The sequence below is a fragment of the Oryzias latipes genome, chromosome 5 (genome assembly GCF_002234675.1).
Source record: "Oryzias latipes chromosome 5, ASM223467v1".
Classification (NCBI taxonomy): Eukaryota; Metazoa; Chordata; class Actinopteri; order Beloniformes; family Adrianichthyidae; genus Oryzias; species Oryzias latipes.
In genome coordinates, this window is record NC_019863.2 from 12,929,020 (window position 1) to 12,941,500 (window position 12,481).

Consider the following 12,481-nt stretch of genomic DNA (forward strand, 5'->3'; position numbering starts at 1 on the left):
TAATCACTAAACCAGACTCTGAACTTCTAAGGGTATTACTGTGTCATAAGAAAAGAGGTCAGATTAAAATAACTCACCCAGAACTTTACTAAGAAGAAAGCATTCTGGGGGCCTTTCTCATAAAGCTCTTTTAGGCCTCCTTTCTTCTCAGGGAACTTGTCGTAAATCTGCCGGATGTCCACAGCTTCAAGGAGTGGATCACTGTATGAGGGATTCGTCTGTCCAATGTGGACAAACAAGTGTTTGCTGTACTGTAGTTTATAGAGATAGAGAGACAAGAATGTTAAAGATAAAACTCTCATCACAACACAGGGAGTATCTCATCATAGTGAATTTAATCTGCACTTTTTGTGAGACTGACGCCTTCAGTTGGTTGAAGCCAGAAGCAAATCATTTTCTATGGGGGATGTCAGACTTACTCAGTCCACTTCTCATATACAGTCAATGTTTTGAGCACAAAGCAATGCGGCTTTGTTAAACTACACTACCACTATAGGCCAGTAGGTGTCAGCACTAAACGCTTGGGTGAAAAAATAATAGTGAGTCAACAAATATTCTAGCATCATTATGATGCTACTTGTAACCCTTGTGCTATCCTAGGCACTTTAACGTTGGGAGTTGGGTCATCTAGACCCACTAGACAGTGCTCTGAACCTTTTTTCTTTAATGATTTGTGATCTTCACTGGTGTCCATGGATAACGTGAAATCTTTCCACCTTTATCCACCTTTGTCATGGTAGGGAGAACACGTCAATGTAAGGGTGGGGTCATCTAAGATAGCACAAGGGCTAAACTATCATCGTGGTGTCAGTGTAAAAGTAAAACACTTTTAAGTTGATTTTTTAAGCTATGAAATGAATGGATTTTCATAGGTGACAGTTTTGCTTTCTACGTACTGTGCGTGTTTACTTCTGGTCCATTAAAAAAAAAAGAGCTATGAAGAATTCTTCAGCTATTTCCTAATCCCTGTCATTTAGATTCTGATGGAGCAAGTCATTAGTAGTCTTGTTCAGTGGTTTATCAAAGGGACTATTCTAAATATTCAACTCACGTTGTCGGGGTCTCTCTGGACCTCCATAAAGGCAGAGTACTCCAACATCCGCAGCTTGGAGGAAGCAATCGTTCGATCCTGCCATACTGGAACTGCGGTGGCTGTTGGTGCCGGAGGAGGCGCTAAAGGCTCATAGGCTGCAGTGCACACACATTTAACTTAATGAAACAATTTGTTTTCTTTCATTTAAAACGTTTAAAACGATCTTTACTTCACATTTACCTGGTATAGCTGGTTGTACGGGGCCTTGAAGGCTTTGGTATGGGGGCTGTACAAATGGTTTTATGCTGTAATACAATAAAAGACTTTGGTGAAGCAAGGAACTTTATTAGATATATGTAGCTAACAGGCTCTGATACGTTTTTATCTTTGGAATGAGTAAAATTGTACAAATATGTTAGTGTCAAAGGGAAGCATGTGTTGCTGCACCAGCTAGGTGTAAGTTCACCTGCTTCAGTGCTCCTTAAGAATGCAAAACAGCACCTGTGAATATACTCTAAGGATTTCTTTTAAAGATAAATAAAGCATTAGGAGGATTTAGTCTAGTATGTTTATGATCAAATCTGAAGCAGTTAATTTGCTAGGTGGTGCTGTACATCAGTGCAGAAAACATACAGATCAGTGCAACTTTGTGGTCACTATTAGGGGTCTTGGCAAAGGGGGACTTACACATGGCTGGTGCGGCTGAACCCAGGAGTCCTTCCCGGGTTGAGATCTACAACCATCCTAGTGTTGAAAAACGTCATCCATTAAACCCTGCCATACCCACCTGACATGTAGTGAAACCGAGCCTTTTTACAGTCTCACATTTCTCTAATTTTCTTCTTTACAAACTGTACAAACCCTGAAGTCACACCACGAAGATGTGACCTGCCCCCGCTGTGTTTACTTACTCCTGAGAGGGTCCAGGCTGCACAGAGATTGGACCAGGCCAGAACTGGGGAGTAAGGAAATAAAGGAAACAGTCTGTTTATTTTCGTGTTTAAATATCGATGGTAAAACTGCAACAAATCTTTATTTTTATAGATTAAAAAAGGAGAAAAGGTCTCACTCTGGGAGGCTGATATGGGGCTGGAGACATTGGTGGAAGATGATTCTTTATCATACTCGGGGAGACGATTTGAGCAGACGACAGCGCTGCCATGTTCTGTAGAGCTTTGTCTTTGGATGCCTGATCCTACATTTTGCCAGAGAAAAATTACGGAATCAACCACAAAATGTCAGCCTATCCACACCTCAAAGGTGGAAACAACATGTGCAGAGTTTTTCTAAATATCTACAACAGACAGCTTCAACGTGAATAATTAGTAGTCTATTAGATGGTAAGGAGACTGCTGTTTTGGGGAAAAAAGTAAAGAGAAGAAGCAAAAACCAAAACACAGCTGTGTTGTTTTGGAAAAGGAAAGTCAGAATAAAGAAAAAAAAATGGGGTGAAAAAGCAGTTTTTACCGTTTAAAAAAAAAGTCAAAGGCTAAACTTAAAAGAGGTGCACATAACTTTTTATAAATGCATGACATTACTTTCTTGTCTTTCTTTGAAAATGCTTGCATTTTACCCTATAAGCTCTGACTTAACAGTCGAAGTGAAGATGGCACAGAAACGAGAAGCCTTATTGCACAGAGCCCCTTATGCGAAGCAAGCAACTTTTGCCAGGAAAAAGGGGTGATTGTGCCACATCAGACAGAAGAACAGTGCTGGATACTATTTCTTCAGCATCAACTCATTATGGGATAGTGGGGCAGGACGCCATGCCAGCAGAGGGCCATAGCAAAGAGACAGTAAACTATACGGCCAAACACAGGGGAAGGAGGGAAGCATGTTTGACAAGTCGGGTTCACTTACCAAATTCATTGCCTAAATCAAAAAAGAGAAAAGGCATTAGTACTTTGCAGCTGATGCTTTAAGACTAAGATTTAATGGGCATATAAATGTCATAGGGTTTTGAAATTTGGCTTGATAAGGGCTCCTTTGCCTTGTTGACATGGCGTACAGCAGCAATGATAAAAACACCATGTTTAATCAGGTTACTCTGAAGCCATGATGCTTAATAATGATGCTAAAGGACATTAGCACGGCTTTTTCTGCTGAGTAGCAAGTGTTGCCAAACTTAAGGAAAACTTAGAGTATCCATAAAACAAAAATATTACCGGTATGCAAGCGTTTAAATAAAGACTTTTTCTGGATACTTAACGACTCATCGCAGGTGACATCAAGGTTGGACACTTTCATCTTTCAGGAAGCTTGTACAAGTTTTTGGGTTTTTTTCTTTCCCCAACACAGATCCCACTGTCACACTGTCTTTTGCATTATTGTTTTTTTTTTTTCTTTTTTCTTTTATCTGGGTCTCAGTATTTTGTTGAGGTGTTTAATTTGCTTAAATTGTCCTGTCAGAGTGAATCTTTATTTTGTGTTCCCCTCTCCTTCCAAGACACTTGTAAATAAAAAAAAATTCTTAATCTGTTCAGCCTACAAAAATAAAAGTTAAAAAAAAAATTGTAAATGAACTTTTTGAGTTTTCAAATCAAGAAGGTTTCTGTGTAACATGTCAGGTGCACAGTTGGTGCATGAATTTGCTCACAAATTCTTGTTTGATCTTGGAATTTGGTTTTGTGTTTCATCTTGCAAATAAGCTTCTTAAAATCACAAGATCATAATAATTTTCTAAATGTGAAACAGGGTTTTTAAATATATTTTAAAAAGAGCTTTTAAAGAGGTGTAACTAGCATCATAGAGTTAAATGATGGGGGAAAATAAATACAATTTAAACATGAAAATCGGTTAAAGATGTAAATTTTAGAATGCAATTTATGGTTTTGGATTCTTCAAATAAATATTAAGGTGTTGATTTTCTCTCGCCTATTACGGCTTGAATGTTTGTGTGTTAGTGAGGTTGATCCGGGTTTCCAGTGTACAGAGTTTGCATTGTTTTCAGCAGATGGTTTTATTCATGTTTTCAAAAAATATAAAAGTAAAAGGAAGAATAAAGAGTCCAGAGACACTTAGAAAGTAAAAAGGTCAAAAGCAAAATGAAAAAGATTAATTTTACACAGATTCTAACTAAACATTACAATTAGAAAGCATAAGAATTGAAGATATGATAGAAACAAGTATTGTAGGGAAATAGGAAGGCCCTAAAGGATAAAGTAAACTCCACAAGCCAAAGTAGGAGTAGACAGAAGTAGCAAGAATAGTACGCAGCTAAATAACCTGTTTTGTTAAAGTGTTGCATTCATTTAGAGCAGAGACTGAAAAACATATAATGCAGTTATTTCATGAATTATTATTCAAATGGAGCACATAACCTTCATAAAAGCTGTGTTTGTTCGTGCACTGCATAAAAAAAAGCAAGCATTTTCTTCTTATCTAAAATTAGAATACTGCATTGCAATAATGCATCTAGATGGGCAGCAGAACAAGCAATAAAAGCAAGAAGTGATAGTCAAATGCAAAAATTAGCCATTAGTGCAAAGCCAAGCATGTAAGGCCCCTGCTGGAGCTGCGGTGAAGCGCATACCTTTAGCTTTGACTGGATCTCGCGAGATTTTCTCCGGGCGAGAACCTGCAAGTGGCTAGAAACCTGCACAGAAGAATAGCCAGAAAGAGAGAAGAGGAAATATGGCAGGGAGAGAAAAGACAGAGAGAAGAAAGAGAGAAGCCGTAACCAAAGAGGAAAGAGATGCCCAGTCAGTGTGGCCGGGTGGCACGCCGGCAGACCTACCTTTATGCCCGCCTGGTATTCACGCACTTTCTTCCGTGCTAACACCTGTATGTGACTAGACACCTATAGGGGTGTGAAACAGTTTTTGAGCATGGCAAAAAAAAAAAAAAAAACGAAAGAAAGAAAAAAAAAACCCCTAACAATTTGACAAAGAACCTTGCAAAGGTGGAGAGTCCGCTCATTTTCCACTATCAAAAACAAAAACTAGCAGGATTTTAAATACTGAGTGATGATTTATGCTTTAGGGTTGATGGTTTTTAACACAAAAGGATAAACAAAGCTTTTTCAATTAGGATATTTCTTTTTTTTTACAAATACCAATAGTAATCAATGTGTTGGAGCTTTACTAATCTCCAAATACATGTTTTTTTTTTGAGTACACAGTGCTCAAGTGGTCACTGAGTCAGTAAGTCAGCAAGATGAAATCAAAAGTATAAATAAGGTGGCAAACCCTTTAGATAAGTTAATGTAAAGTCTTCCTTAAAAAAAGGATTGTGCCAGAGTATTAAAACCCAATGCGATTGTGTTTTAGGTGTTTTTAACATCTTCTTGTGGCATTTTTTTTAGGATAGTGGACATATATGAAGATAATTAAGCTTAAAATTGCATTTCTTTTTTGAAACCGTTGTAAATTAGGAGCAGACAATAAAAAATGTCGTTTGTGACACAGAAAATATGCAGGGAGGGCCCACAAACTTCCTGCTCTGCAATGGGGAGGGGAAGGGAGGGAGGGGGGGAGGGGTTTCTACCTGCCACAGTCCCGCCCACAACTCAGAGGTGAATTTCTAATGAAACTAATGCCGCTATGCAGAAACTACGTCCTAGAAAATAACAGTTTTTATTATTTACGCTAAAAACGGCAAAATTAAAATTAAAAGCCCACTGGGAGCACTGATCATAGGATGAATGAAGTGGGTCTTTAAGCATAATATTACAAAAGAATAAAAAAAGCTGATAAATTATCTTCATTCTTGTTAAAATTACTTTTAAAAGAATATTTGAAAATCAAAGAAAAAAGCTCCAGACTATGTCCTGCAGTAATTGCAGATGGGACAGTGCTTAAAAGTCTGACTCCAAGTTCTCTGTTTCCAGTTTGATTCTTGGATGTGTGCAGTGTGGCGAGACGACAATATGTGTTTCACCTTTAGCAGGAGAGGGCTTCAACTAAACAATGTAGGCACTTTTTATAAGTTTACATTTAATCTTGAAAGTTTTTTGGGTTAAAAACTAATTTAAAAAAAGCTGCAAGTATTACTGACCTCCTTCCACCAGTAAAGAATAAAGAAAAACATATTATATTATGCATGTGAAAATGTTTTTGTTTCATTTATACATGATATATTCCATCTTGTGTAAGCAGATAAACCCTTTAGAGATCAACAAATCTTGAAAAATTCAGTGCGAAACACAGTGAATTATAGGGAAAATGCAAGTTCTTCCTCAGTGTTTCCACCTTTCATGTCAAAATCCATCACAACATATAGCAAAAAACATCAATTAATTTCAAGGTCATACCTCATCATCGCAGCACTTTCTCAGTGATTATTTGTTTCTCCTTGCTTATAAGAGTCTAATGTTCATGATGGGCGTCATAGGAGAACCGCAGTTTGTGCTGTGTCTCAAAGCTCTTACGGTACTTTTTGAAACATCTGTTAGAAATGTAACCACAACCTTCTCCGCCCTCTCGTGGACTCAAAAGGAGTGTACCACACAACACCAGGATGCGACTACAGCCTTCGTTTTCATGACTACATTCAGGCTTTAGTGATGGGAACATTGATCTTAATAATGTTTTTTTGGGGCTTTTGCTGCACATACAGACGTACGTACCTACAGACTGTGTATTGTAATAAAAATGTAAATACTTGCAGCCCTTTACAATTTCACTGTGGTGTCATTTCGAGATTCATTCAGAAAAAAAGAGGCAAAAAAATGACTTGCATGAATTCTTAAGTCCAGCTGAATAAACACATTTACAGTCACTTCAATGCTTCTAAAATCGGTCATGGAAGTGCAGAGGATTTAGTGCGTCTGACGCAATGAGCTTTACTTTTAAAGTCAACGGTTGCTGAGTAAAATTAAGTCACAAAAAAGGTGTCTTAGATAAAATAATTATAAAACACTGAATGTAATGTATCCCTGCTACAGACTGGCAACCTGTTAAGGGTGTTCCCTGCTTTTGCCCAATAGCAGCTGTGACTCCACTAGCCCCATGACCCAGGATTCAATGGGTTATGTGGATGGATGAATTAATGTAATCTGTGCATCACGAGCTCCAGAATCTGCAATAAATGTGTGCAATGTGCAGATATAACTGCAACTGCAGATAATATCTTCACATATAAATACAATAAACAAAATGTTTTGGAAAACAACTGACTATTTTCTGTCAGTGGTAGAATGTCCACCCTGAGACCAGAAGTACGTAGGTTCAAATCCCAGGGTGGGTCTTGGGGGGTTTGGACCCCAAATGGTATGCGCTCATACCTGTGTCCATGATCAAATGTGGAGGTCAAATTTTATATACAGTATAGAGATGTGACAACTAATAGGACTTTAACATTTACTCATTTTATTACATTATTTTATATCAAAACTTTGCAATCTGCATATCGCAAAAAAGGCAAAAATTACAATAAATGGATACCTTAAATGTGCTAAAACAATCTTATGGCAAAGAGAACTGACCAATCGGAGCCCTTTGATGTTAGGTGCTCATTTCCTATGTTGACAAGAGTCATTTGGAGTATAGTTTAAGGTATGTTGACTTCTATTTAAATTAATCTGTTGCAGTGAAATGGAAATGATGTTTTTGGTTGTTATGCCATTCGTTCATTTATCGCAAGTTATATCGTCATCCCAATATTGATCATTAATATCGCACATCGTGAGTGTTCCTCGTATCGTGCAGCCTTAGCAGGAATCAAGTAAGAAAACTCACGTTCTTATCAAACATCAGAGCAGACTTCACGCGTTTACCTGCTTTCTTGTGCGGGTTTTGCCTGTCCTCAGCTTGATATATCTTGCAATCAGTTCATTACGACCTGAAACAAAACAGACATAGCAAATCAGTTGGAACAGTTAGAAAATGGCACTGCCAATGCTTGGCCTATTTTTTTTTTTTTTTTTCCGTATGAAGAATTGAACAGGATAAAAGAGCTGAAACCACCAAAAGTCTCCATATGTTCTTTATATAAAAAAAGGGTTTAATGATTAAATGAAACTGCAAAAGACGTATTAAACAGTAAGACAAAAAGATTTGTCAGTAATATGATGCTAAAAGGATCAACACAAAAATTTAATTCATCATTTTAAATAATTATACATAATTTTAATTTCAAAAAAGTATCGAAAAATAAAACAACAGAGGGGATTTATCAAATGTCCAGTTGTGTATATAAAAGCTAGATAATGATCAACTTTTGAACAATTTTCTGATTGTAAAAGCATTTTGCATAGTTTTTAAAAGGAAGACGGTATTTACAGAATTAGCAAGAAGTTAAAGATTTAATTGAAGGAAAACATTTTAAGTACCGTAATACAAACATCTCAAAAAATGTAAAACTCTTAAAAACGTTCCATATTAATCTCATTCAGTTTAAACATGCATATTGTGTAGAATTATTACACAAAGATTTCAATAAGTGAAGTATTTACTCTTTGTAATTTTGATTATTATGGCTTACAGACTATGAAAACTCAAAATTCTGTGTGTTAAAAAAGTAAAACAAAAAATAAATAAACATATGTTAGAAACTCATGGTGCTTCAGTAGAAAGTAAAATGTTTCTTGAACCTTTAAATTGTCTCTCAGTCTGGTTGGCTACACGACTGCTGATTTGACGTTTTATATAAATGAATAAATTACTACTCAAAGTGACTTGACTCAACAACATGTCATTGCTAATCAAGTGCTGTCAGTGCAGGTTCTCGTTTATCTAGGTCAGTGTTTTTCAACCTTTTTTTGGAGCGAATGCACACTTTATCCTTGACTAAAATCCTGCAGCACACCAACATCCAAAAATTAAAAAAGGAGAAACTCATAGTCAGTATTGATGTACAGTCCCTCCAGTCTCACAAGCATTTTTATGATAATTGTGGAAGAAAAAGCTGGAAGTTGCAGCTGTTTTTTTTTTCTAAAAGTTGTAATAAAAGTTAATTTAGTTTTCCATAATAATTTTCAACCAAATTATTTGAAATTTTACCCTGGTAGTTGTTTTTTCCCTCCAGTTTATTTATATGCAATTTTATGTAAACTCACAAAAAAGCAAATATATTCTTTCTAAATAGTGATTTATTTTTTAAGTATTTTTTTAAATGTTGGTGCAAAGACAATTGTAATTTTTTGAACAATTATACGATCACAATGTTTGATAAAATTTACACAAAAAAACATTTATGTTTTCTGTAGCCACACAAAAGGTGAACATGTTGAAGTTTTATTAGTTTTTCTTTTGTCTTAATCAAAGATAAAGTCTTTGAAAACTTTAACAAAACTGTTTTATTTCTTTTTAGATGATTACATTGTTTTAATTTAGTTTAATTGTGTCCGTTGGCCACTTCACCTTAGTAATGTTTCTTAAATGTTGCTATTACTTCTAGTTAAGCTTAACTTTTCCTTTTTCATCAATTCATCCTTCAATCCAGACCTTATTAGAAAGATTAGAAAGTTAGAAAGAAGACTTGGACCAAACTCTGGGATGTTTGGCTGTTAATAAACACAAGCCTTGAAAGAGAACTAAACTGTTGACCTCTGATTTCATCAAGAAGATTTAAAAACTGTTTCATGTGTGTTCGTTGTGGTTTCAAGATGTTTAACAGGAAAGACTCATTTTACGCTGTCACTTTAATCCAATGCATCATGGGAGATGTATTGCAAAAACTGTAGCAAATCGCTTCTCTGAGCTTCATAGTTTTGTTCACTTGTTCCACGGTCTGACACCGGATCCCGCGGGAAGCTACACCACTAAAGATGAGCTTTAGCTGATATTTTTGTTGGAACTGAGAAACTGTATGAGCAGAATTGGAACAAGGAAGTGAAGACTTTAACCACTTTTGATTGGTCAGACTGATGACGTATGATTAAGCCTCCAAGAATGATTGGTGGAGACAGTTAAAGGGGCGGGACTTTTCCATAAACAGAGCTGAAGCTGTGGCTAAATCGTGGTACCGCCATTTTTATCAAAATGTCTTTAATAGAATCAAACAAACACAAGAAAAAAGTATTTTACGATCTTTCATATTCCTAACTACTCAGTGTTTTATCAGGGCCTGTTTGGATGAAATGTTGAATTCTTCAGCTGAGTTGGCATTATTATCAAGGAATTAAAAAGTAGTTGAGACTTTATGGGTTTTATTTCACACATTTAACATACAGTCACACAAAATGATAAATAAAAGGCTGATACGCAAAAATCTAAAGCTCTTATTTAGTTGTTTGATCTGTTATGCCTAAAATGTATGTCAACGGAAATGAAGTCAAATATACGTTTTAAAACTTAAACTGAATATTTTGCCAGTATACTCCCCTTTGCTTCAAAACAGTGTCACTTAATTTATTTTTTTAATTTATCAGTTTTCTGGAAAAAAAAGTAATGTACTTAATAAAGATTCCTAATAGTAACTTGTCTTCACTAATCAAATATCTAAACATCTTGTTAATTTGCATCTGTGCGTTACTCTAAAGGAGTCTTCACAAACATTGATAAACTGTGTCCAATGATTTATCCAGAGTGTACCACCCCTGTATGGAAAGCCAGCAGGATTGGGCTGTGACCCTGATCAGGAGAAAGTGCATAAAACATGGATGCATGCATTGATAACATTTGGCAGTTTCCTCAGATGAACAGCAGGTGGTAGTCTTGCCATTTACAATTGTCTAGAAAACGGCTCCCTAAGAGGTTAGAAGACAAATGCGTTTGGGAATATCACACCATAACTTTTTCCTATAGGACATTTTTGCTTTAGTCAGAAATTAGAGGGTATCCTAAAAGTTTGATACGCTCATTTCTCAATCCCAGATAGTCCCCGCACATGAGCCTGAAGACTACTTAAGAAAGAATGCTTAGGTAAAAGAGTCATGTTTTTGTGGTATAACAGCCACACTCGAAATTCTGCACAAACAAGTTGTGCGGAGATTAGGCGTCTATTTCAGGTATTCTGAAGCTGTCTTGATATGATGTTTAATAAGAATAACCTTGTTCAGTAACCTGCAACAACTTTCGAGACATTTTTTGGTTTATGACAAGTCTATGAGGCACCGTTGCAAGGTCCTAAAGCAAAGGAAGCCCAACAAGTTTTTGTTCGTTTTTTTATACAGTGCCAAGTCACGCCTCTGGGTTTCTGCGGCTGAAAAAAGAGACCGTTTCATTATAAATAACACACACTGGACCTGCTGACAGAATTTACACTGACAAATCTGGTCAAGACTCTTAAACACACACAGTTGAGACACGTAGTAGGCTGCAAGCCGGCGGAGGTTTAACAGCTTTCCAGACACATAATGACAGGAGGTTCGAGTTTTTTTTTTTTTATGCACTCTGCTTGGCTTTCAAAAGGCCCTGGTTAGTGCAATTACCATAAAAGTACTGCAGGCCATCTTCAGCAAGCTTGCTCTTCAACCAGTCACTTCGGCAGTCAGCCAGCAGAGCAGAGCTGAGCTGAGCTGAGCTGTCTGCCGATACTGAGGTAGCTCCTCCCTTTCTGCCCTGGGCCAAGGATGGACACACCCGCTCCAGCGCCTCCGCATTCCTAGCATTCCTGTGAGCCTGTCACATCTGTGCTAGGCAGTCTTATTGGGCCTGCAAACACAGCCAGGGCTAGGGTGAGCACGCACATGCTCACACGGGGCTTCCAGCTCTGGGAGAAACAGGGGTTATGCATGGGGTGAAGGCCACAAGGTTGGGCAGGGGGTCACCAGTAATGGAGGAGGGAAAAATAGGGGGGGGGGGGGGGGGCACTTAACTGAGCCTCGACTCACAAAACCATGACCGTCTCTGCCAACAACTGCCACCTGGCTGTAAGGGAGCCCTTTTCCCAAAACAGCCCTGCACTGTGCCCCAGCAGGCAACGGACGACGGCACCTGCTGCCGAACATCCTAACAGGACAGCAGAGGAAGAACAATACAGTTCGACCAGTTCATCCCCCACACACAACTGTCACCATCAATCTCCTCACTGGGGGAGCAGAAAGGGGGATGCACTGGACTGCCACAATCACTTTAGCAAAGAACAAAATGCTTTTACCAGGAAATTCACCCAGCTTTGATCATGAATTAATATTTAATAATCATAGCAGTTAGGGCAGATATCAAAAATATACAAGATATATCTGGGAGAACTTGAGCGAATCCCACTTTAATCTGTTGTTTTAAAACATTACGTTTCTGGAAATGACTTAACCCAATTTTGTTACTTTAAATCTATGATGTATTTATGAGCAGCAATCAAAGATCTACTTCACTTCCCTTTGGAATGATGAAGTTCTATAAATGTGTTCTTAGGTCACATTTTGCTCAACTCGTCTTGTTAGTACAGCAACTATTAATTGTTTGGTATTTGTTTAAGTGATTCACAGTTGTGATTGAGAAACTGCTTTAGTAAAGTGAGCAAAGTTAAAGATTGTTTTTGGTGCTTTTAACATCTTCTTGTGGCATTTTTCTCGTAATTGAGGACATAAAAAAAAAAATTCAGCTTAAAAATGCGTTTGAGAAT

At 37.3% G+C, this 12,481-nt stretch overlaps 1 protein-coding gene across 9 annotated transcripts in view; it reads right to left on the reverse strand.

The window, feature by feature from the left end:
- The window catches only part of tead3 (TEA domain transcription factor 3), a 32,567-nt gene that overhangs the window by 2,632 nt on the left and 17,454 nt on the right, over positions 1-12,481 (reverse strand). For 2 of the 9 annotated variants that reach the window (XM_023954932.1, XM_011474938.3), the window contains 10 exons: positions 7,749-7,813; positions 4,770-4,832; positions 4,566-4,628; positions 2,894-2,905; positions 2,103-2,228; positions 1,945-1,988; positions 1,721-1,777; positions 1,274-1,338; positions 1,052-1,188; positions 78-251 (listed from right to left, as the gene is read on the reverse strand). In XM_023954932.1, the coding sequence (XP_023810700.1) occupies positions 78-251; positions 1,052-1,188; positions 1,274-1,338; positions 1,721-1,777; positions 1,945-1,988; positions 2,103-2,228; positions 2,894-2,905; positions 4,566-4,628; positions 4,770-4,832; positions 7,749-7,813 (806 nt within the window). The remainder of the gene's footprint in view (positions 1-77; positions 252-1,051; positions 1,189-1,273; positions 1,339-1,720; positions 1,778-1,944; positions 1,989-2,102; positions 2,229-2,893; positions 2,906-4,565; positions 4,629-4,769; positions 4,833-7,748; positions 7,814-12,481) is intronic. The other 7 variants (XM_023954933.1, XM_023954935.1, XM_023954936.1 and 4 more) reach the window with 7 other exon arrangements.